Here is a 26,356-nt window from a genome sequence, read left to right as displayed (position 1 = left end):
TGGAGAAGGTGAAGCCAGAATGCTCCTTGGAGTCAAGGATTCTGAAGCTTCGTCTGACATAATTTGGGCATGTTGCAAGGAGGAACTGGTCCTTGGAGAGGGACATCATGTTTGGCAGAGCGGAGGGGTGGTGAAGGAGAGGAAGACCTTCGATGAGATGGATAGATTCTGTGACTGGAGCAGTGTCAATAAGTGCGTTTGAGATGGCTAGTTTGGCACAGGATAGAACAGCATTTAGAGCTCTTGTACATATACAGAATACTTCAGTACCTCAACCCAATTCAAGCGACTCGATGGCACTTAACAACAACAACAACAACATTTGAATGGATTCTTTAAAATTTTCTATATATAAAATCATGTCATTTGCCGATAAAACTAAAACTTAACTCTGATACTATAGTTCATAGTGTTGCAATGCTCACCAAAAGGCTCTTTGGATGCAAGATGAACAGTTTCTATTTTAATGATTTTCAGGCTTGGAAGCTTGATGGAGGGTGATTATGTGACAAAAGTAACTCAGTCGTGAATGCGAATTTTTGTTTACCTGGTTACCTTTTATTTCTTTTTCTTGTCTAATTTCTTTGGGCAGAATTTTGAGTAGACTTGGCAAAAAAGTGTATCCTACAGCTGCAGTAGTCAAGGCACCATGACAGTGGCACAGTGACAGACAAACAGATCAGTGGGATAGAACTGAGAACCTAGAAATGTGCACTTCAATCTATGATCAACTGACTTTTGAAAAACCAGTCAGCTAGGGAAACAAAAGTCTTTTTAACAAATGGTGTTGGCAAAATTAGAAAACCATCTGTAGAAAACTCAAGCATGATCCACATCTCACATCATATAAAAAAAAAAAAACCAACCAAAGAAACCAAACAAAAAACATACACATCAAGGTAGACCCAGGACCTAGGAATAAAGCCAAAGACTATAAACTTCATTAGAGAAAAGCTTAGAAGACCTCTAAAAGCTCTAATCCACAATATGAACAGTCTTCTGAGCATAATGAAAAACCTACAACCAGGGGGGAACACAATAAATGAATAGGACCTTCTAAGAACTAAATCCTTATGCACATCAAAAACCTTCTCCAACAGGGTAAAAAGGAAATTCACAGACTGGGGGGAAAATTACATATATGATATGGGACTCATTACTAAAATATACAGAATACTTCAGTACCTCAACCCAATCACAAAATAGGCACAGGATATAAATAGACACTTCACCAAAGAAGCCATTTAGATGGCAAACAAGCATATGAAGAAGATATCCCCTCACCCCAGCAATAATAACAAAGTTAAACAGAGAAGCAAACACTAAATGCTGATGAGGTTGTGGAGAGATTAGAACCCTTATTCACTGCTGGTCGGAGTGTAAAATTGTGCAACCATTATGGAAGGTGGTCTGGTGCTTTCTCAGAAATTGTTGTTGTTATTTGCCATGAAGCAGCCTATGACTCATAGTGATCCTATGAGCCTATCCCATAGTGAGCCTGCCCTGTCCTGAGTCAGTCTCTAATTCTGACACACCTACCCCTATTGCCCTAGGTACTGTGTCAATCCATCTCATCCAGAGTCTTTCTCTCCTGCATTGTCTCTACGTTCTTCCAAGCATGATGTCCTTCTCTGATGACTAGTCTCTCCTGGCCATTTCCCCAAAGTACATAAGACAGAGCTTCAAAATCCTATCCAACAGGGTAAAAAGGGAAAACTCAGTTTCACCCTCTTCAAGACAGACTTGTTTATTCTCTTGGCACTCCGTGTTATTATGTTCAATACTCTTCTCCAGCACCACAACTTAAAGGCATTGATTCTTCATCTGCTGTCCTTAGTCATTGTCCACCTCTATGATGAAAAACAAGCAATTGTGAAAACCATAGCATGGATTAGGTGCACCGTAGTCTCTAGACTGACACTGTTGCTTCTCAGTACTCTGGAGAAGCCCTGACCACAGATTTTTCCACTATGTTTCGTCTTTGATTTCCTGACTGCTAGTGCCAAGAATGTTGATTGTGGAGCACAAAAAGACGAAATTGTTAACAACCTTAATCTCTTCTCCATCCCTCATGGTGAATGATTGGCCCAGTGGTGAGAATCTTTGTCTTCTTGATGTTGACCTTAAATTCATATTGAACACACAGTTCTTGACTTTCTGCAGCAAGTGCTGCAGGTCCTCCTCAGTTTCAGCAAACATTGTTGTGCTATCTGCATATCACAGATTGTTGATGAGTTTTTTTCCAATCCTGATGCCACATTCCTCCTCATAAAGCCCAGTTTCTTGAATGATTTTGGCATACAGATTGAAAATGTAAGGAGACAGGACGCAATCCCAACATCCTTTCCTGATTTTACACCATGCCGTGTTTCCTTGCTCTGTTCTAAGGAGTTTGTGTTTTTTGATGCCCTTCTCTAGTTTGGTGTCAGATTAATACTGTTTCTATATAGCATTAGGAAATAATATGTCTACTTTTTTAATAGTGAATAATTAATATTAATGAATTTTATATGTTTGATAGAATACACAAAACACGCAGAAAGTCATCAGAGCTTGAAATTTTCTTTGTGTGGAGTTTCAGTTGTGTGAATGAATGAGTAAAAGTGAGTCAAGTGGCCTAGGTGAAAAGGTTGGATGAAAAACTAAGTATATCCATATAATTAATCTCAACATTCTCCCATAACATTTTGCTATGCTATTTCATTTTAAGAAAGAATAATTTTTTAAAAATCCTCAAACTGATTGCCTTGAAGTTGGAACTTCATAGCTGGGGATTTCCAACCTATAAGTGGTATGGGTAGAGATTGTCCATGTTTCTCCTGAGGAACGGCTGTTGGATTTGAACTTCCAGAGATGTATTCTTTGGGTTAGCAGTACAACTTTTTATGGACTATACATCAGAATTACTTTTGCCAAATCAATTGTAATAGCCAAATTCCTTTTTTAAAATAATTTTTTTCTTTTATATTGGTTTGCTTAAAATGTTCATATAGATTGAATTTCATACAATCATTCCCATTCATTCTATTTAATAAAATTAATCACCATTGAAATATGCTTTGAAATGGAAACATTGCTGTCTTTCCGGATCTCTGTGGATCTTTCCTATTTCCTTTTACCTACCTCTCCCCCCATTCATCAAACTGTTTGGCTCTGTCATTTCCCCCTTTGCATCCTTACCCTTCTGCTCCTACTCATCCCGCCATCCTCATACATGTTTTACTAGTTATCTTTTTACTTCTACAATAATGGCCTTGTGCAGTATTTGTCCCTATAAGACTGAGTTAGTTTACTCAGTATAATGTTCTCCAGTCTCTCCCAAGTTATGTAGTAATTTTCAAAATGCTTCCTCTTTCATGTTGCAGAGTATCCCATCATGTGAATGCACTACAATTTCTCAATCCATTTGATTGCGGTTGGACATAAGAGCCAAATTCTTTAAAATGGGAAATTTTATGTACCTTGTAGTATTCCCAAATAGTTCTTATGTGTGTTTAATGAATACTGTTCTTATACTTAAAATATTTTGTGCAAGTTACTAGGTAGATTGGACTTTACTTTTTTCTGTGAATTTTGTGTAGGAAACTCTGTAACCTGCTGGTATGTTTGTTATTCTTGTCACCTTCCTCTTCCTCCTCACTCTTCTTTATCCTATATTCCTCTTTCAAATTCTTCTAGAAAACCATATAATCCAATTATCCTAGATAATTCTGCTTTGCACATGCAACTCAGATATAATTACATGTTGTAGTTGGTAGGTGCTGTGAAGTTGAGTACTACTCATAGGGACCGGAAAACCTGTTCTATCCTGTGCCATCCTCATCATCTCTGACACATTTGAACCCATTGCTGCAGTCACCATGTCTATCCACTTCATTGGTGGTCCTCCTCTCTTTTGTTGACTTTTCCAAGCATAATACCCCTTTTTAAGAAATTGTCATAACATCTTAACTAAGGATAGATGCTAAGGGTGTACATATTGTGACTGTCCACTAGATGTCAGCAGTGGAACTTTTGGAGGACACAGAAAGCGTTTATCACATTAAGTCAAATCAGAGCAAATAATTAAGTGTAGTTCAAGAACTACCTGCTGCCTTGGCCATTCAAAACAAGAGCGGAAGCAGGGGGCGGAGAGAAGGAGCAGGTGAAGGGCAGGTAGCTCTTTCTTGGGTTCTGACAGAAGGGGAAGACTACCTTTTCTTAGGCTTCCAGTGACATTTGGAATGAACAATGTGCTATCCTTTTTAATTTTCACTCACAAGAGGAAGCCAGAGTGCAGTAAACCTAGGAATCAGCTTCAGTGAAGAAATACTTTTCCTTTCCTAATAATTGATCTTCTTATGCTCAGCTAGAGATCATGCAGACCTTTACTTACTGAATCACTGAGTTTGAGTCAGAAGCTGAATTATCTGAACAGGAATGCACTGAAGATTAGAAGACATCAGCTCAGAGCTCAAGGGCACACCTGGACTCTTAGAATGACCCACGGATTTTGACTCAGGTGAATGTAGTTTCCCTCTAGATACACACATTGGTGCATTAGTGAAGGAAGGAGATAGAAGCCCATCATGTTTTTTCGGATGTTTGTGGCTTTTAGCCCTTGGAATTGGTTGCTATTACTAGTGGCTCTCAAGGGTGCTGATGCATCTTCTGATTTGAATTCTTCAAATTCCACTGCCCAGCAGTGGAATAGCAACCTTAATGCTCGGTTTGCTGCTGCCAGCTCAGAGCCAGATGAGAGGATATCTGTTTTTTCACTGGATTATGACTATGTTCAAATTCCTTATGAGGTCACCCTCTGGATACTTCTAGCATCCCTTGCAAAAATAGGTAAGTCCCCCAACACCTACCTGAATGTGAGAATTTTCCCTACATGAGCATGCCTGATAAATGTTGGATTAAATTGGTTTTAAATACTTAATGCTGTTACTTTTACAGCTTTCTCTTTGCTTGGTTCAAATGAATTACTTTTTACCATTTAATGCTTTTGGATTGTGCTTAGAAATTCAAGCCATACTTTAGGTCCTGATTTGTCTTGGTTCCTTTATGATTTTAGCATGACAGTCATGTGGCATTCATTATCTGGTAGGTGAAAATCTCAAGTTCTGTGTTTTGAAAACAAAAATATAAAGAGTAAACCATGGAGACCTGAGAATGCTGCAGGTTGGAAATTTCAGGACCCTCATAATGATTCTTTCTTGTAAGGTATTTTTGCTCATTCATGGCTATGTTACCGTTGTCAATGGCTTCCATTGTTTATTCTGTTAAAATGGTGTGTGCTTCTAGTAAATTGCAAGCAGCAAGACCATCGCAGGTGTCACTTGCATCACTCAGTGGTGCAAGCATGTGAGATGGTATCTGTCAGTAAAAGACTAGTTTGCAGCTGAGCTGAAAGGAGAAACGGTGGGGCACCTCTGATTTCTTTTGTGAAATAAAGTGAACTTGAGTTAATGGATTGATACTAACTGAGGGTTCTTTGTACTAAGAAGTCATAGTCATGGTTTACACTATGTAATAATTCATCATATTCCCCTTGCCTTTTAAAAATTAGCTTATTCCAAAGTGGAAAAAAATTGATCCCCTTATCTTAATTATTAAGTATAAATTCTCCTTTCACTCACCTAAAAAATTTATAGTTTTGGAGTAGGGATATGACATTATTGGGATAGAATCAGGATGACATGTTTTAATGTTCATTTATTTTATTTTCCTCAAAGGTGAGTATGTATTAAGGGTTGAGCCATGGAATTCTAGAAATTAGCTAGTTGATATCATGCCTAAGGGGTTTTGTCTATTCATTGAACATGCTTTCTGAGGCTGTTTGGGATACTGAGATATTTAGTAGAGGCTTTTTAAAAATGGCTACTGATTTTTGAGTTATAAACTGTGAAAAACATGTGAGAAGTATCAATTTTCAGAACTATTGGACTATTTGTTAAATTGCCATTGTACATGAAGTGTTTCACATTACCTTTACAAAGCTCTCAAATAAAAATGGTCTTCTGAATTGATAGTGTTTTCAGTTCCGAGTTTAAGAACTAAAACTTTTCAGGAGACTGCATGAACATTGACAAAATTCTAGGCGGTTCCATAGGCATCCTGGGTTTTCTTTTGAAATCTGTGCCAGAGATTTCCTTCATATTTATAAAGAAATATATTTACTGAAAATAAAGCAGCTTACCAGGTTCCAGCTATTAGTTTTGTATATACTAATCCATTTATGGAGGAGGTGAGAGGGAGAAGGATGGGAAATCTCCCTTGACAATTTACTACCTCTGAAAACCCAGTGGAGGGTCTGTTATGGACCAATTGCGTCATGGCAGCAAAAACCAACAACTAATGCCACTCATGTCTATGGTTTTCAAGAATCTTTATGATAAGACCTAAAACAAGTTATAATAAATTATTATTATTATTTTCCATTCTTTTATTCAGTCATTCTATCAAGACATATTCATTGAGCTCTGCTGTGCTATGTGGACTAACTATTGTCACTAATTTCAATGTAAGTCTAAAACGGTAGACTCCTAACCTAGTACCACATGACAAAAGACTGTCCAAAGTGTTCCTGATTCCTTTAAAAACCCGCATTTATTCATGTTGTACTAGACAGAGATGTCATAAAAATTATACAAGTCACTTTACTCATTGTGGTTTATCCTTTATTGTCATGCAACCCTTTGATTATTATAGAAGAGTGTTGCTTGGATCATTGGACAGTCCATTCTTATATTACGGATTCCATTATTGTAGGACCATCTTCTGGTGTTTGGGCAAGAAATTTTTTTGGTGGCCATTTAAATTTCCTCATATTGGAATTGTAAAATGTCTAGTAACTGACTTTATTGTCCAACATGAGAGGGAAGAAAATGTTAAAATTGGAAATAAATCAGGTATCGTCTTTATCTTGTATCATTTAGTACATTAGCCTAATGAAATGCAGGTCAAGTTACCTTTTATAGTATTCCATTTAAGTGTTTGTGGCTTCTTCCTGCTATTGCTGTTTTCTGGTAGAATTTGGCTTAAAGAAAGTTCATATTCAAATCATTCCTGGAAACTGGATTCCTGGAAGCAGGACCGGCTTAGGGAGCCACAGGACCTGAGAAAAATCACACTATGCAAGAGCTTATCACTCTTGTCATTTTTTAGGTGCCTTCAGATCAGAACCAACTAATGTCTAGTCCTCAGAGCAGCTTTTCAGAGGCAGTAAAATTGCTTGGAAGAATATTGCCCATCTTTCTCCTGTGGAGCAGCTAGTGGATTGTAACTTTGGTCCTTTGGGATGGCAGCACAACTCCTTACCACTAAGCCACCAGAGCTCCCTATTGTATCATGAGGGAAGTTTTTTAAACAAATCCTACATTAACGTCACTGGAAGCAGGAGCGGCATCCACTTCCGAAATGGCTTGCCTCTGGAAACTCCATGTATGACCAGTGCTCACGCTGTTCGTTCATAGGGTCTCTATGAGTAGTCTACGACTCCACGGCATTAAACAACAACAACATTAACATCAAGTTGGAATCTGTTTCTAGTCGACCCTCTAGCAGATGTCCAAAGGCTGTATGTATATCTCAAGGGAGGAGATTGCCCATTGTTCTCCTTTGATCTTTACCATAGAGTCTGAACTGACCTATAGCTGTCCCTCCACAGGTTTTCAGAAGCTGTTAGTTGCATCAGAGGAGTTTGGTCATCCTTCTCCGCCCGCCTCTCAAACCCCCCATACCCACCCTCCGGAGTTACTGGTGGCCTTTGTTGTTGAGTACCATCAAGTTGGAACCGACCCATAGCTGACTCTCTGGAGGGTTTTCAAAGGCAGTTAATCACATGGGAGGAAATTGCCCATCCTTCTCCCAAGGAGCAGCTGGTGGCCTTGAACCAAGTACCTTCACAATTGCAGCACAGTTTCTTGCCTCTAGGCCACCAGCGCTCCCTCCCTAGGTCACTAGGAGATTCTCAACACTAGAGAGAGGGTACCTTTGATTTAGCAATTCAATTCCTTCCTGACTACACCACCAGAGGGAAGTTAAACTAGGTTAAAATGAATAAGCATTAAAAGAATAACAAAAATTCATTAAAAAATACAGTGGGCAGAACTACAGAAAGAAGCCGTAATCTGGCCTTGAAGCCAGTGGGATATGAGTGTGAGTGGGGACAGTAAATCTTGATGCTAGTAATATCTCATTGAACAACTGTGTTTGGATGGTGAACAGAAAACAATAAAAAAGATACATTTCATATGTGGTTGCACCTAAAAAGTCCACTGAATCCCTGATATATGTGAGGAAGTCCACCTTCCATAGCCTTGAAATTCAAGGTTTGCTACTCTCAGGCTCAAAATAACCTTCCAACTCTTTTCCTACTGTTGTGCTGTGTACCATCGAGTTAGAACCGACCCCTAACTGACCCTCTGATGGGTTTTCAGAGGCAGTTAATAACACAGGCAGAGATTGTCCATCCTTCTCCCATGGAGCAGTTGGTGGATTTGAACTGCATGTCTTTGAGATTGCAGCACAACTTCTTCCCACTAGGCCACCAGAGCTCCCTCTTTGCCTGCTGCTTTCCATAATTCAAAATCTGCCCCAGCAGGTACAAATGACTGTAGAAATTGCCTGGCTGGGCTATTTCTTGCCTCTCTTCTCTTTGTGTTTGAACTTTTCTTCATTTTAAATAACTTATATTCTGATATTCACTTATGTTGAAAGCAGGAGTGGCATCCACTTTCTAAACAACATGCCTCCAGAAACTTTATGAACTTTGATAAATGTCGATAGCTTCAGGCCTTTTGTTTACAGGGTCACTATGAGTCATCCTTGACTTGAAGACAATCAACAAAAACAATTGACTTATGTGAGTTCTCGTCCTTCTCCCTCCTCCAAAGGAGCTCTGAAGGCATAGTCCATAGAGGGTTTGTGCTGCCAACCAAATATGGTACCCTTTCACGTGGACTTAGCAGCTCAGAAGGAAAGATGGGCAATCTCCAGTTCAAAAATTCACTAGACGGTCAGCTTTAATGAACTGAGTAGTTTTGCTTATTTGCTTGGTTTGGTTGTATGTTTTGTGGTTTTTTTGGTTTTTTTAAAATCCTCTCTGATAACCTGTTCAACTTCTACTTCACACATGAATGCTTCATGGTAAGGATTTGTGAGTGAGGCCTGAGCAATCTGAGGTTCAGGAGAGCCCCAAGGAGCAGTAACAGAACAAAAGGACAGTAAAAAAGACCTGCTGGGTAAAATGACATTTGGTGGTTCCAATAGTGAGTATTCAAAAGTAGTACAGGGTGTGAGGGAAGCTTGGAAAGATTCCTTTGCTGACCTCCATGCTCTGACCATTTACCAAACTTGCTGGAATATTCAAGATTTATTTCATTGGATGCTTAAATGGTTTTGCCGTCTTTGCTTATGGCTTGTTTCTAACTTGTCATCATAGCAGTGATTATAATAAATATCTTTATCCTCCACTTCACAGTGTTTAACTCAGCATATGGTTTGGTCTTCACAAAAGATGCTCAACAAATATCCTCCACTGAAAATCCTTGAATTGCTTCACGTGCCTTCATTCTGTTAGGTGGGGAATGAGGCAATCAGATATTGATGACAAGAAAAGCTTGTCTGGCTACAGTGTAGGTTTGGATTTTGGGGTTGAAGGTGAAATATGAGATCTGGGAGATAATTCAAGAGAGAAAGAAAGTCCAAATGAAGGTGGTAGCCTCGATATGAGGAGGGTTGATATCTGGAGCTGTTTGCATGAAGGGATTTTTTTTCCCTCCCGTGTGGCTGGCCAAATGTTGTTTAAATAAACTCATTGCCTTTGAATTGGAACTGCTCTTAGCTGAACTTTCAATGGTTTTTCTCAAGTCTGTAAGTTGTGAGGGAGGAAAATGTCCATCCTTCTCTCCTAGGACCACTAGTGGAGTCAGACTCCCAGAGAGAGACTACCTTTGGGTTAGCAGTATAACTCCCAGTAGACTGTTTTACCACACGAGAGCTTCCTGTTTAAGTAGCTGTTGTTAGGTGCTGTGAAAGCCAGTTCAACTTACAGTGCTCCAGTGAACACAGAGCTGAAACTTGTTCTATTCTCTACCAGCCTCACAGTCTCTGACACAGTCGAACCCACTGCTGCAGTCACTGTGTCAACCCACCTGGTTGAGAGTTTTCCTTTCCTTCACTATATCACCCACCTTTTGAACCACGATGTCCTTCTTCTAGAAAAGTCTCTTCCTGTTTAAGAAAACAAAATAAAGGACTTTCTTGTTTACTAGAGAAGAGAAGGAGACCAAAAGGGAAAGAGAGATTTATCAGGGGAATGTGGGACAAGATATTGACTCTGCATGAGTTGAAGGTGGATTTCCCATGCATGCAGCCAGCTCTTCTCCTCTCTTTCCTTTCTGTGCCCTTCTGATCCTTGTAAGATGACAAAGCAAGAAAGAGAAAGGGAGAGAAGATGACTACCTGGGGAAACTCTCTAATCTGCCCTAGGTCCAGTATGCAAACTGTTTGATAGTATGTTGAGCCCAAAGCATGAGCAGATCGATGTAATTAGCACCTGCTGGTGATGAGGTGCTGGGGCTCACAGAAGACAGCCAGCTAGCCCAAGGTTCCATTTGTGTGGCTTTAAAAACATTTCTTGTATGTACTTATTGCTGGTCTATTAGTGGCCAGAATAATTTTACTCACAAAGAACTTCACATAATCTCTGCTCTTCCTCAGGCTTCCATCTCTACCACAGGCTGCCAGGCCTCATGCCAGAAAGCTGCCTCCTCATCCTTGTTGGAGTTCTGGTGGGCTGCATCATCTTCGGCACTGACCACAAGTCACCTCCAGTCATGGATTCCAGCATCTACTTCCTGTATCTCCTTCCACCCATTATCCTAGAGGGTGGTTACTTCATGCCCACTCGGCCCTTCTTTGAGAACATTGGCTCCATCCTGTGGTGGGCTGTACTAGGGGCCCTGATCAATGCCTTTGGCATTGGCCTCTCCCTCTACCTCATCTGCCAGATCAAGGCCTTTGGCCTCAGCGATGTCAACCTGCTGCAGAACCTGCTGTTTGGCAGCCTGATCTCAGCTGTAGACCCTGTGGCTGTGCTGGCTGTATTCGAGGAGGCACGTGTGAACGAGCCACTCTACATGATGATCTTTGGAGAGGCCCTTCTCAATGATGGAATTACAGTGGTAAGATGCCAACGACACGTCACCTAGGGAATATCATAGGTCAAGAGTGGGATTTAGAACAAAATGCTGTCCTTGAGGCTCATGGGGAAGGTCAAAGTATGGCTGGACTGTAATAAGACAGGCACCACTCAGTCAGGGCTACATGCTTCTGGTCCTGGTGACTCTCCTTAGGATTTATATTGAGTACATTATTCCTTACTAATGTAGCTACCTTCTCTAAAGGGAGAAAAAGGAGGGCAGAGACATTATTATGTTTTTAGGAAAACTATTATTAATGTTCTTGTGGGTATTTGACTCTAGGAAAAGCAATTGCTTATAGTTTTTATTTAGACTAATGGGCTTGACTTTGCTTTCATTATCTTGAAATGCTTTGTTTTGTTTCATATCCTGCATTGTCGTTTTTGATGTTATGAGACTTCTAGTCACTTGTGACTCCTAGTGACACTATATACAACAGCCCTAAACCCTGTTATTCTTGCCAATCTTATTGTCTCTGACACACCTATCCCCATTACCCCAGTGATGGAATTGATCCATCTAGTCGTGGGTCTTCCTCTCCTGTGCTGTCCCTCCACCCTCCCAAGCCTGACATCCCTCCCCAAGGACTGGTCCCTCCTTGCAACATGTCCAAAGTACGTCAGACGAAGCTTCAGAACCTTTGCTTCCAAAGAGCAGCCTGGTTTTACCCTCTCTAGGATGAACTTGTTTGTTCTCCTAGCAGTCCATGGTATATTCAATACCCTTCTCCAGCACCACAGCACAAAGGCATCAACTTTCCTATCATCCCTAGTCATTGTCCAGCTCTCTGAAGCATAGCAAGTAATGGTGAAGACCGTGCCCTGTATCAGGTGCACCTTAGTCTCCAGACTGACATCGTTGCTCCTCAGTACCTTGAGGAGTTCTCTGATAGCAGACTTTCCCAATATCTTGCATTAGATGGCAATAAATAAAAGAGTGAGTTGTGGGGGAAGAGAAGATCTGCAAAAGTATTAGCTTGGATATTGAGCTCAGTTGCATGACTCATATGAAAAATGTGAGATATTTTTTACTTAGGAGGCCTGTTAGGGAAAGAGAAAGAAGGACCAACAGGCTAGATGAATGTAGACCCTCAGGCTCTACATTTACAAATAGACACTTGTGAGTATTTGCATAATATATTCTCGAAAATCAAACTTGTATCAGGAATTTGCACTAAAATTTTGAAAGATGCTGCCAAAATTTTGCAGGAAGGGTTTAGCATATTACCTTAATATAAGCAATATGTGGAGTATCTATTTCCTTGTATCCTTGCCAATCTTGGACATTTTTTGTAATGATGGCACAGGGGTAAAAGATCTCAGCTGCTATTCAAAAATTAAAACAAACTTATTCAAGCAGAGTCAGAACCAACACATAGCTTCTTCCAAAGGATTTTCAATGACTATAAATCATATGGGAGGAGATTGCCCCCTTTTCTCCTGCAGAGCAGTTGATGGATTCAAACAGCTCCCTTTGGGCAAGCAGCCCAACTCCTTACCCACTATACCAACAGAGCTCTGGTATCATCTCAGATGTCATGTACATATGAAACCTGCCTCAACAAGATGGATTGACACAGTGACTGCACCAGTGGACTTAAGTATGTCAGAGATAGTGAGGCCGAGACAGGCTAGGGCAGGGTCCAGATCCCTTGTTCATCAGTTGCAATGAGTTGCAGTCAACTTGATGGCATCTGGCATCTAACAACAACTGCCATCTAGTTGATGCGAACTCATAGAGACCCTTTGTTGGGCTTCCAATGCCTTTAAATATTTATGAGAGAAACCTGTCTATAATTCTCCTTCTGAGCTATTTTCAAGCCTCCAAAGTTTCAGTGAGTAGCCTGATATGTCACCTACTCTGTCACCAGTGAGATTAAACCCTAGTTTTCTTTGTATTTTAGATAAACAACATTTTTTAGTATGAGTATGTCCTATGGCAGTGACTATTATTATTTGCATATTTTCCTTCTGCAACAAATGCTTCAATCTCCATTGTGTCATCTGCATAGCGCAGATTATTGATGAATCTTCTTGCAATCCTGAAGCCATATTCCTCTTCCTAGAGTCTAGTTCTTGGATAATTTGCTTAGCTTACAGATTGAATAGGTGTCGAGAGAGAATACAACCATATTTGTGCTTTATTGTGTGGATCATAACAAGTTGTGGAGTTGTGGCTGAAATTGAGAAGAATGGGAGTCCCAGAGCAGTTAACTGTGCTCGTGAGGAACCTATACCTGGATCAGGAGGCTGTTGTGTGAACATAGCAGGGGAGCACTGCATGGTTTAAAATTGAGAAGAGAGTGTGTCAGGGTTGTATTTCTCTTATTTAGTTGTGGGGTTTTCTTTGTAAAAGATAATGTCTTTTATTCTTTAAAATTTTAAAATTTGTATTAAGTCAGAGCAAAATTTGTACCTCACAATTATCTCATGTGGCTCTGGGTTTCAGCAAAAGCTTTGGGAAATTGTTCTTGACCACAGAATACACATTCTGGCTTGCATTTTTCCTGCTTTATATTTCATTATGCCATTTTTCTTTGTGATACTTCTTTCCTGATAATTATTAGGCAAAAATGTATATCAAAACAAAATTGAATCCATGCCAATCAATTCCCTTGTGATGCATAGTGAACTTTCAATTGGTTTCCAAGTCTGTAAATGTTAAAAGGGACAGAGTGTCTCATCTTTCTCTAGGAATAGTGACTGGTGGCTTCAAGACATAGGATTAAAAGAAAAGCATAGGAAATATCCCCCAATGTCAAGGTTAGATCCGTCAAGTGAATGTGGCTGATGCATTAAGCCAGGAGACCACTTAGTCACCCCTAAGGAGATTCCTCACAGTGGATAGTAGAACCTGGAAGCATCAGGGTGGAACAATCTTTCCTTCTGGGCACATTTTAGAAAAATTCGAGTTGTCAGAGAGTTTTCAGCTGAGCCTGGATTCCAGGTTACTATGTTGTTGTTGTTGTTAGGTTGACTTGACGTTGTTGACTACAATCAAAGCTGTTGTTGTTGTTGTTATGTGCCGTCGAGTCGCTTGCGACTCATAGCGACCCTATGTACAACAGCCCTAAACTCTGCTCTGTCCTGTGCCAATCACACTGTCTCTGACACACCCATCTCAGTTATCCCAGTCACTGAATCATTCCACCTCATAGAGGGCCTTCCCCTCCTGCGCTGTCCCTCCACCCTCTCCAGCATGATGTCCTTCTCCAAGGACCGGTCTCTTCTTATAATATGTCCAAAGTAATTCAAAGCTACCTTATGAAAAACAGATCAAAACTTTGCCCTGCCCCGAGCCGTTCCTAGGTCTCTTCTATGCTTCAGTCACTGTTACAGTGACTGTGTCAGTCCAGTTTGTTGAGGGTGAGACTTTCTTTCACTGACCCTCAACCTTTCCCAGCATGATGTCTTTTTTTCCAAAGACTGACCCCGAAATAGGTGATATGAAATGCCACTATCCTTGTCCCTAAACAGCACCCTGACCTCACTTCTTCTGAGACTGATTTATTTGTTCTTTTGGCATCTTATGGGGTAGTCCGTATTCTTCATCACAGGCTGCTATAGGACTGAGATACTTCCTCAGAGTGTGGGCCTCAAACTCACGTTCAGAATTACACTGCAGCTTGAGTGTTCAGATGTCCAAATATCACCTTACAACAATGGATGCAGAATCATAAGGAGTGGCACCTGGGAATCAGTATTCTTAATAGTACTGAGAAGACAGCTGAAGTTTAAGAACTATTGACTTATTAACTTTATATTGAGGGCTATGGATGTATCATGATCTAAAATGGTTTTACATCTAAAGCAAGAATCATCACACCTCTCCTCCTCTCCTCAGGTTGATTGAATAGTCCCTGCGACCTTGTCTCTTCATGCTTCTGTTACTGAGCAGCTCTCTTTTTTGACTTGCCAAACTCTAGGTGCTGAAAACAATTAACATGCTGAGCTATTAACCAAAAGATTGGAGGTTCAAATCTGTCCAGAGTCACCTCAGAAGTATGTCTAGTGATTAAACTTGACAAATTAACCATTAAAACACCTTTCGAGCACAGTACTAAACTGACACGTGAGGAGTTGCTAAGCCTAGCTCTCCATACTAACTCAAGGGCAATGTTGCTTGTTTGTTTGTTTCTGTCTTCAGCTACTTTAATACTTTCCATTTTATTCCATTCCAATAAGTGTACTTGGCTGACAACCCATTCAAGGTCTCCAAGTAGAATCTCTCAACTATTTTATGCTAATTTCTAAGTTCCTTTCCCAGAGATCACCTCATTTCACTCATAGCTCTTCAGGATCTCTTTGCTTTTTATTTATGCCCAGTACTGAGAATGACATTAATAATCTTTTCCCATAATTATGGCTCTCTCAACAACCCAGTTTGAGTTAAATATTCCATTTTCATAAATCATTTGAGATGTCTAGAAATTACTTTCTAAATATATTTTCATTTGAACATACTATCACTTCAGTGGGAATGTGATGATAGAATTTATACTAATTCTTGCCAAGACTAGAGTAGTTGTGTGCCCAGTGCTACCTCTGATCTGGAGACTTGGTCTTCACCCTAAGCTTCCCCTGGATTCCGCATTTACAGCTTGGCTTCTGGTTGGGATTTCTTGGCTGGCAACACTTGTTTGGTTTTACCAAAGTTTAATTTCTTCTGCTTGAGTAATCCTTGAGAATAATCATTTCAAGGTGAAGTTATAATTTTTGAGTGACCAGAGGATCAGCTGAGGGAACTGCTGTGACCTCCTACAGGCAAAGCTGCTGCTGTCCTGGCTCCAGTAAGGTTGCTCACACGTCACTTTGGTCACTCGTGGTCACGCCACAGCACAGTAAGCGGCAAGTCCGTGCCAGGGCACTCCTGAGCCTCTAAGCGAAACCAGAGAGTCTGTTGGGCCAGATTTAGAAAGCAGCTTGAAAGCAACTGGTATTTTATCCTGTCCGGTTGTATTTTGAGCTAAAGGTCTTGAACTCACCCTCTCATTGAGGAAGGCGTCCTTCCTGGTGTAACAGTCATCAGCTGGACTCTTCCAACAGAAAGTGTGAGTCACCCAGAAAGGGAACTGTGATTTGTGGGTTACATGTGACAATTTTGCAGATCTTTATCCTCTCAAGGTCTCCTTTCTCACTGAAGCACAGGAACCTTCCCAGAATTATCAGTTTCACTGAATCAGATCCTCCTGGCCTCTTGTTCCCTTTATTGGTCCTATTAGCCACATATTTTATATTATGACTCTACACCGGAAGATACACCAATGACAGGCAAAGAGAGCAAAGAGAAAATTCAACTCAAGTAAAATGAGAATCAGTATTCTCAGCTGAATTTATATGTCTGTGAGAGTTTCATTTTTTTAAAATGCCTTTTCAATATGATTTGTGAAAGTTTACAAATCATATTGGGTCATTTAATACAATCATTTATAGACATTTTGTTTTATAACATTAATTACTATGGGTTAAAGTCTAAGAAGATTAATAGCTGAAACCATAGTAGGAAAAGACACTTTCTTCTAGTAAATTCTGCCTCATAGCTACCCTTCACCTGGTTTCCAAAGTCATAAATCTTTGTGAGAGAAGACTGCCCATTTTTCCCACAGAGCAGCTGTTGCATTAAAATATTTTGGTTGGAAACTTCACATGTTATGTACTACCCTACTATTAATTCTTTTATTTTAAGGAAAAAAGTACATTGAAAAGTTACACCCTGAACATTTTAATATGAAGCATGAATTAATACTTCCGTTCCATTGGATAAATAAAAAAGGCAAAAGAAGTTGTAGCAAACTGAACAAAGACATCTGGTCTTGTCAGTGACAGGCCTACAGGGAACTTAGGTCTGGCTTGCTCTAAATCACTTTCCTCAAAATTTTACCTTTTGAATTCATCATTTACGGGGCTAAGATTGAGGTCCCAGATGTTATCATGCAGAGACTGAGGTCTCAAGAAACTGAGTGATGCTCTCTAGGCTTATGTCTGCTGCTGTTGTTGTGTACCTTCCAGTTGGAACCAACTCATACCTGACCCTCCAGCAAGTTTTCAGAGGCAGCAAGTTGCAAGGGAGGAGATTGTCCATTTTTCTCCCATGGAACAGCTGGTGGATTTGAACTGCGCACCTTTGGATTGGTAACACAATGCCTTACCATTAAATCACCAGCGCACCCAGGTCTGTGCTTTGTTGTTGTTGTCGATTGCTGTCAAGTCGAGCACGGCTCATAGCAATCCTATGAACAAAAGGCCTGAAGCTTTTCTATAATTATCATCATTTATCAAAGTTCATAGAGTTTCCAGAGGCTTCCATTCTATGGTACACAACAACAACAATGTATGCATTGTTTTGGATTTACTTCTATAAAGAAAACAAAACAACAATCTATGAAAATTCTGTGGATCACAATGATCTGATCCAAAATTGATTGTGTGGATTATGCAAGACCAGGAAATATTGTGCATGGAGTCATCATAAGTCAGGGTCCAGCCGGATGGCAGTTACCAACAACATTAATTTTATATACACAGCAGCTTAGGGGAAAATGTATGTAACTGGTTAACTAGAACTTCTTGTTGTTGTTATGTGCTGTTGAGTCACCTGTGACTCATAGAGACCCTATGTACAACAGCTCTGAAGCCTGCCCTGTCCTGATACAGTCTCACTGACTCCAGCATACCTACCCACATTACCCCAATTACCATATCACTCCATCTCATCTGCGGTTTTCCTCTCCTGCACCTTCCCTCCACTCTTCCAAGCTTTATATCCTTCTCCAAGGATTGGTCCGTTCTGGCCATGAGCCTCAAGTATGTGAGATGAAGCTTCAAAATCCTAACCTCCAAGGAGAAGCTTGGTTTCACCATCTCCAAGAAAGACCTATTTATTTTCGTGGTAGTCCATGATATATAAGTTCAAGACTCTAGTACCATAACTCAAAGACAACAATTCTTCTTTCATCCTCAGTCATTGTCCAGCTCTTTGATGCATAGCAAATAATTGTGAAGACCATGGCCTGGATTAGACACACCTTAGTCTCCAGACTGACATCATTGCTTCTCAGTACTCTGGAAAGGTCCCTGACAGTAGATTTACTTAATGCAATTCATCTTTTGATTTCCTGACTGTTGGTGTGCAGAGTGTTGATTGTGGAGCTGAGCAAGCTGTAACTGTTAACAAGCTCAATCTCTTCTCCATTCATCATGCTGTTGCCCGTTGGCCCAGTGGGGAGAATCTCTGTCTTCCTGATGTTGACCTTCAATCCATATTGAAGACTATAGTCCTTGACCTTAAGTTCTTGAAGGAACTAAAGATTTTCAAGAACTTTCCTTTCACACGCATGAATTTGAAATATGGAATTTTATCATTTATTGTAAGTTAGATTGTTATATTTTCATCTTTCCTTTAGTTTTCTGGATCAGTTTGTTGCAAGGAAGCAATGCTGCCAGAGTTTGTATCAACACTCCACTTCTCCCATTTGCTCCAACCCAACTCACCTGAGGGACCAGGATATATCAGGGTTGAGAGTGGAACTCACCTATGTGCTTCCAGGGGACCAGGATATATCAAGGTTGAGAGTGGAACTCAGCGGCGTGCTTCCAGGTGTCTCTGCTCTTAGCTTCTTATCTGCTAGTCTAGTTCTCCCTGAGTAATCTTTCCATTTTACTGTCTCTTATCAACAGAGGTGTATGGACCCCTTGGTGCCATTACTGCATTTAATCCTGAAGTAAAAGGGAGTATGGTGGAGGCAAGTGAATTAAAAATGAACTCTGACTTGGGAGCAGACACTCTGTGGGGTGCTTTCCATGTTTTCCCTAGTCAAGCCTCAGAATACCTCTTGAGTGGGGATTGTAGCTCCATTTTAACAGGGATAGTTGGGAGTGGTGTTTAAGATCAGAGACCTCTGAGCCCTGCCTGTCTGTATTCCTATCTTGTTATTGATCTTGGTCTGTTAGACCTTTCAGGCGAGTTATCAGATATCTGTGTGCCTTGGTATCCTAATTTATTTTTGTAAGAGCAGACTCTTAGCAAGATCACTTTATGTATTATTTAAATATAATTTATTCTCAGTCTGTAATGATAAGTCTGGTTACAGACTACTCCAACACCTCAACAAGATAAAGGTAAATAACCCAGTTGCAAAATGGGCACAGGATATGAACAGACACCAAAGAAGACATTCAATTGGCAAACAATCACATGAAAAAATGTTTAAAGCTCTAAGAGAGATGCAAATCAAAACAACTATGAGGTATCATCTCACTGCAGTAATAAGCAGAGGAGCAAACAACAAATACCAGTGAGTTTATGGAGGCATTGGAACACTTATTCACTATTGGTGGGAGTGTAAAGTAGTGCAACTATAGAAGGCAGCATGGTGCTTTCTCAAAAAGTTGGAAATAGAACTACCAATTGACCCAGCAATGCCACTATTGGGAATATACCCTATTGCACACCCATGTTTATTACAGTTAATAGTAAAAAGATGGAAGCAATCCAAGTGCCCATCAACAAATGAAAGGGTAGAGAAATTGTGGTATATTCACACAATGGAATATTACACAGCACTGAAAAACAAGGAACTCATAACATACAAAATGGGCAACCCTGGAGGATATAATGCTCAGTGAACTGTCTCAGTCACAAAAGGACAAATACTGCATAATGCCACTGTTGTTAAACAGCACTGACATTGGGGGTTGAGGGAAAACTAAAACATAGGGGATAAATAAAGGAAACTGCATTGGAACAGATGAGGAAAATAATTGTTTAAAAGGAATATATGATTAGGCCTTATTTATATGACAGCAGTCCCGAATAAGAGGTGCATAGCAAAGTGGACTGGGGTAAGGGGAGGGAGGAAATTGTGCAACAATGAATAAATTTTTTAGAGAGAAAAGCAAACTGGGGGGAGGATATGGGGAGGGAATGTGCAAAATGAATGAATGGAAATCCAAGTTTTCTGTAAATTTTCATTAAAATAACAATAAAATTATGAAAAAAAAATTAACTTATTCTATGTGGCTCTATATCCAAAAAGGTAAGAAAAAAATTGTCCACCATGTATGCCAGATACAATTCCTTCAGCTAAGCCATCAACAGTTTTCTGAACACAGATATATTCCCTTTCATTTAACTTTCAATGGGCCTTTATATTTGTTATGCTACCCCATTGCTATTATATCCTAAATTTTTCTGATTCCTCAGGCTAGAATTCTTTTGACCTCTTCCATTTTTATGTTTCTATCTCTGCCTCAGGCTAACTCACAAACCAAATGCCTGTTGACCTTCTCAATCTCCCTTCCAGCAGCTCTCTCCTATCACCATGTTGGTTGTAGACGTTAGTTACCATGGAATCTATTTCCATTCAGGATGACCCACCATGTGCAGGGTAGAGTTCCTTTATAGAGGTCCCAGTCTTTCAAAAGCAGATTGCATGGCCTGTCTTCCCAGGAGCCTTTGGGTGGTTGTTTTATGTAAAGTGGAGTTGGAACTGACCCATAGCTGACCCTCCAGTGACTTTTCAGAGGCAGTAAATCAATGGGAGAAGGTAGCCCAGCTTTCTCCACAGAGCAGCTGGTGGATTCAAACCACAGGCCTTTGTAACTGGAGCGCAGCCTCTTACCACTAGGCCACCAGAGCATTATGAGTAGTGAACCTAAGAGCTCAAGTTAGTCCTCCTGTGCTTAACAAATTGCACCATTCCTCCAAGGATTAGGATTTAGCATGAGGCATTTATTTGCTGAAGCACTTGTTGCTAAGTGAATGACTGTTTAACACAGCTATGAAAGCATGCATAATGTGTGAATAAATAAATGAGAAGTGCTTGAAGAGATGAGGTCTGGGAGATTCCTCACTGAGCTGTGTTTGCCCTGCAGCTGAGGTTGGGTTCTCCAACCTGGGTCTCAGGTGTGAGCCTTTCTTTGAAGTTGGATTTATCAGAGAATTATGAGCCAACTGTTTTCCCTTTGACAAAACTCCATTAGCAAACCTCTGAACTGCTTGCTGAGTCTGAATGCTAGAGGGAGAAGAAGGGACCAGAAAGACCAAGTGTGGGGGAACAGAAAAGTCCTTTATTCTGTAAACATTTTCTGACTATTGTCCCATGTCTGTTCTAGGCTGTAGAGCTGTGAAGACAAACCATGCCAGTTGTATGACCCTTAGGTGCTCACTTGCTGCTAGAAAACTCAGTCACATGCCACCAATAGTGAGGACGAGATAGTGAGTACAAACCCAAACGGGGGAAGACTTACCAGATAAGGCTGCATTATCGCACCTAGGAAAGATGAAAAGTGGTCATTTAGAGACAAATTTCCTTTCACAAAAAAAAAATTTCCTTTCACAATTCCCTCAGATCCCTCTTTGCCCTTTATAGCTGCTCACCTCCAGTTGCCTTACTGTCTTTTAATTTTTTTTTTTTATTTTATACTGGTTTAATAACAAAATTCAAAAATTTGCCTCATTTCAAGAAACAGTGAAATATAACAAAGAGCATGAAGAAAAGGCTGCTTTTCTTTGGAGCAAACCCGGACATCTCTACTTGAAAGCATTAGTCGAGTTACCTACCATCTCTGTGCCTCTCAATTTCTTTTCTCAGTTTCACTGCTAACCCAAATGCCTCTAATCTCCAAAGACTCAAATCTCCAGTAACTCCAGAGGGAAAAGGATGTGTGGTTTCCTCTCTGTGTCTCAGGAACTCAGTGAAGAATTGTGAGTTCAAAGCCACACAATTGCAACAAATTTGAATTTGAGAGTTTGAGCATTGTTTACCTCATAGACTTTTGATTAGTTCCTATACATGCCCACATGCTCACTGCCACTGATGTATTCATTTGCAGTAAAATCTCAACATCTACTTTTCTATTTTATGCCTTAATGACAGAAGAAAACACAACTCATTGCTGTCAAGTGGGAACTGACTCATACCCGATACTCCAATGGGTTTTCAAGAGGTTGTAAATCTCACAGGAGGAGATTGTTTGTCTTTCTTCAACAAAACAGCTGCAGATCTGAACCTCCAGAGAAGCACTGACTGAATTTGGGTCAGCAGTACAGACTCCAGGCCACCAGAGCTCACATAAACTGTGTAAAATAGCACCCAGCCAGCACAGGATAAGCACTGTATGAGTGTTTGCTAAAAGTATTAAAAATCCATTTCCCTGAGGTTTGATGGTGGTTATCTTCCTGGCCTGACTGCCATGCTTTCCTGCCTAGCTGGACTTTACAGTCTCAACTTCGCCTACAGAAGAAGCACTTTCTTTGGGCAGAACATTCCAGGGATCTAGAGATCCCTTCTCGTATCTGAGGGCAAAACCTAGATGTGTCTTTGGTAAGGTTAATTATTCTCCTCACACTCACAGTTTAGCCAACACCATGAAAGCTCTTTTTTGTGGGTTGGTATTAACTTGGAGGCATCTTGAAGAGATACAAAGTTAGTAAGCAACACATCAACAATTTTAATGGAAGTCTTACAATTTGACCCATAAACGCTTGTGTGGCTTACTTTCTTGTGGATGAAGAATCAAGGTGATTGAAATTTGAATTGCACTAATTGATTGTCAAGCAGCTCTGGCTTTGAACCCTTTCTTTCCATACAACCACCATTAATCTTGCACCATCTGCACTGAGTGCAGGAGATCAAAGGTAGGTGAGAATTATTCCGTGCTTTGTTGTTGTTATTGTGTGCTCTTCAGCGAGAACCAGACCCATAGCTGACCCTCCTGAGGGTTTTCAGAGGCAGTTTATTGCATAGTAGGAGATTGCCTGTCCTCCCACAGAGCAGCTGGAGGATTCAAACTGCATGTCTTCAGGATTGCAGTGCAGCTTCTTGCCACTAGGCCACCCACAAACCCAAACATTTGACTGTCTTTCTTTTTTCATTTATAAAATTAAACTTTGTTGTTACTTTTTACTATAACCACAGGCCTCCGTATTCTGCATCTTCTTAGAACTCTTTCAAATCATAAAGACTTTCAGAAATTTACATAATACATAATTGAAATCACTCATATATAAGTAGAAATTCTAAAATTTCAAACACAGTATTAAGAGGATATCCTAGTTCTGTGGGTTTTCCCATCCAGCAACTTCTGTGCATTTATCTTTAAGGGATTAATGGTACTTGGGATTGAAGTATTGGGAAGAATTATCCTCCATTCTCCTAAGTAAAATATAAAGCTTCCAATTATGGATAAATGGAAAATGCTAGTTGACAAATAGTTTCCTTATAATGTCTTCCTTAATTATTCAGATGGATGGCCAAGAAAACAAACAGCTACGTCTTGGAGAGGATACAGATAGAGTGTTCTCTGGAGGCAAGAATGATGAGGTTTTTAGCTCACATACATTGGGCATGTTGCTAGGAGGGACTATTCCTTGGAGAAGAACATGATGCTGGGAAGGGTAGAGAGTAGAGGGTCAGCGAAGGAGAGATAGATCCTCAACTAGGTGGACTGACACACACAATGAATGCTGCAATGGGCTCTTGTGTGTCAGGAAGTGAAAGGATGGTGCAGGATACAACAGGGTTCAGATCTTTTGTTCATAAGGTTGCTATGAGCCATGCTCAACTCAATGGCACCTAACAGCTACAACAGCAACAACAATATCTAATCAAACCTGTTGTTCAGGCCTGCTCTGTATGTTATGTTCAGCGTCCAATAGGGGTCCATTGATTTTCCTAATGACTACCTAGTGGTTAAAGTGTTTCACTGTCAACTCAAAGGCGGTGGTTGGAATCCACCAACTGTGCTTTGGGAGTAAGATGGGTAGTCTCCTCCCATGTGATTTATAGCTTCTCAAAACACACTGGAGGGGCAGCTATGAGGAGGTTCTTACTCCACAGCACACAATAATAATGACAGTAAAGCTATTCCAAACCAGAATCCACAGACATTGAGTTGAAGCCAACTCATAGTGACCCTTATAAGACAAAATTGAAATCTTTTGGTATTTTAAGACTGTAAACCTTTATGGAAATAGATTGCATGATTTTTCTCTTATACAGTTGGCTACTGGATTGGAACAAATATCTACCAGTTAGCAGCTCAATGTTTAATTCACTGGCTATCTTTTGTAGTTAAAATAGCTTTGAGATTAAACAGCGTTTAAGTTACTCGTCCTAACATGTAGCTTCACTAACACTAGATAGTAAAAAAGAAAGGAAAAAAAAGTCATATAATAATTTACTTATATTAAAACAGTTGAAAGATCTAAAAATCAATTAAATTAGGTTTTGCCTTAGGAGAATTTACTTCTACTTTTAAAGACTTGAGGGGCTTTTTGAAGAGAGCTGTTTCCACTCTTAAATTCAGAGGAGGTCCCCTATAGCTTGGATTCAAGTTTGTGGTGAGAACTCTTTCTCCAGGTTCAGTCTTCAGATAGAGAGTCATTTTTTACTCTTTTGCTTTAGTCTTCTCCAAAAATGAGCAGAAATCCATGGGTTTATGGACCATGTGTGCTGTTATGTTCAACTATAGTTGATATACTTGATATTTTGCTAATTTCTAAAAAAATCCTATTTCTAGACAACTAGGATATGATAAGGAAGATCTGGTGGACTGATGGTAAGAAGCTGCACTGCAGTCCCCAAAGTACACATTTTAAATCCACCAACTGCTCTGCAGAAGGATGGAAAATCTTCTCCCATGCCAGTCCTTAGAGAGGGACATCATGCTTGGGAGGGTGGAAGGACAGGGCAAGAGTGGAAGACCCTCCATGAGATGGATCGTTTGAGTGACTGGGGTAATAGGAGTAGGCCTGTCATAGACGATGAGGTTAGCTCAAATTAGATTAGAGTTCAGAGCCGTTGTACATAGGGTCACTATGAGTTGCAAGTGATTCAATGGCAAGTAACATAACATTGATAAAAGATTTAATGCACACTGGGATTTAAATCTTTAGAAGGTCCCATTCACTGATGCTATCTTTTCTAGGTGTATTTTCTAGCCTCTTCATACTATCTGCCAGGCCTTTTAAGTTTGGTCCCCTTTTATCTTTTATGATCTTTATGGTTTGGGGCTTTATCCCTAGGTCTCTGATCCATCTTGAGTTGATTTTTGTGTGTGGTGTAAGATGTAAATCCTGCTTCAGCTTTTTGCAGGTTAAAGTCCTACTTTTCCAACACCATTTGTTGAAGAGGTTGTCATTTCTCCACTTGATAGGATTTGTTTCCTTGTAAAACACCAACTGACCTTACGTAGGTGGGTTAATTTTTTGGTTCTTGATTTTGTTCCATTGGTCTGTGTGTCATTGTACCAGTATTATGCTATTTTAGTTATTACAGCTCTGAAGTACATTTTGAGATTAGAGTGTGCCCTATCTCCCACTTCGTTCTTGTTTTTCAGAAGTCTCTTCCCTTTCTAAAAAAATCTTGTTAATTGCCTTTTCAATCTCTTTGAAAAATGCATTTGATATTTTTATTGCAGTTGCAATAAATATGTAGATTGCTTTTGATAGGTTTGACATTTTCACTATATTGAGTCTTTCAATTAATGAACATGGAATATTTTTCTGTTTAGTTAGGTCTTATTGTTTCAGTAGTTTTATGTAGTGTTCTTTAAAAAAGGCCTTACTATCTCTATTCTTATGTTGTTGTTATATGCCATAGAGTTGCTTATGACTCATAGTGACTTTAAGTACAACAGCTCTAAACTCTGCTCTGTCCTGTGCCAATCGCACTGTCTCCAATACACCCATCCCAATTACCCCAGTCCCTCCACCTTCCCAAGCATGATATCCCTCTCCAAGGACTGGTCCCTCCTTACCCCATGTCCAAAGTATGTCAGATGAAGCCTCAGAATCTTTGCCTCCAAGGAGCAGCCTGGTTTAACCCTCTCCTGGATGAATCTGTTTTCTTAGCAGTCCATGGTACCCTCTATACTCTTCTCCAGCACCACAGCTCAAAGGCATCAATTCTCCTTCTATACTCACTAGTCATTGTCCAACTCTCTGATGCATAACAAGTGATTGCAAAGACCATGGCCTGTATCAGACATACCTTCGTTTCCAGAGAGACACTATTGCTCTTCAGTACTTTGGAGAGGTCCCTAACAGCATTCTTTCCCATTGCAATACATCTTTTAATTTCCTGGCTACTGGTGCCAAGAGTTTTGACTGTGGAGCCAAGCAAACTAAAGCTGTGAACAATCTCAATCTCTTCACCATCCATCCTG

The 26,356-nt window shown here is 40.2% G+C and overlaps 1 protein-coding gene across 1 annotated transcript in view; it reads left to right on the top strand.

Annotated features, from left to right (window-relative positions):
- The first annotated feature begins 4,568 nt into the window (after window positions 1–4,568).
- Window positions 4,569–26,356, top strand: part of SLC9A4 (solute carrier family 9, subfamily A (NHE4, cation proton antiporter 4), member 4) — a 77,988-nt gene continuing 56,200 nt past the window's right edge. Inside the window, exons 1-2 of the mRNA XM_006884548.1 lie at window positions 4,569–4,830; window positions 10,708–11,171. Coding sequence (XP_006884610.1) covers window positions 4,569–4,830; window positions 10,708–11,171 — 726 coding nt within the window. The remainder of the gene's footprint in view (window positions 4,831–10,707; window positions 11,172–26,356) is intronic.

Source organism: Elephantulus edwardii, unplaced genomic scaffold (assembly GCF_000299155.1).
Source record: "Elephantulus edwardii isolate Elephantulus edwardi_28Jun2011 unplaced genomic scaffold, EleEdw1.0 scaffold00036, whole genome shotgun sequence".
Classification (NCBI taxonomy): domain Eukaryota; kingdom Metazoa; phylum Chordata; class Mammalia; order Macroscelidea; family Macroscelididae; genus Elephantulus; species Elephantulus edwardii.
The sequence above is the reverse complement of the archived record's forward strand: the minus strand, read 5'-3'. Positions and strand labels throughout refer to the sequence as shown.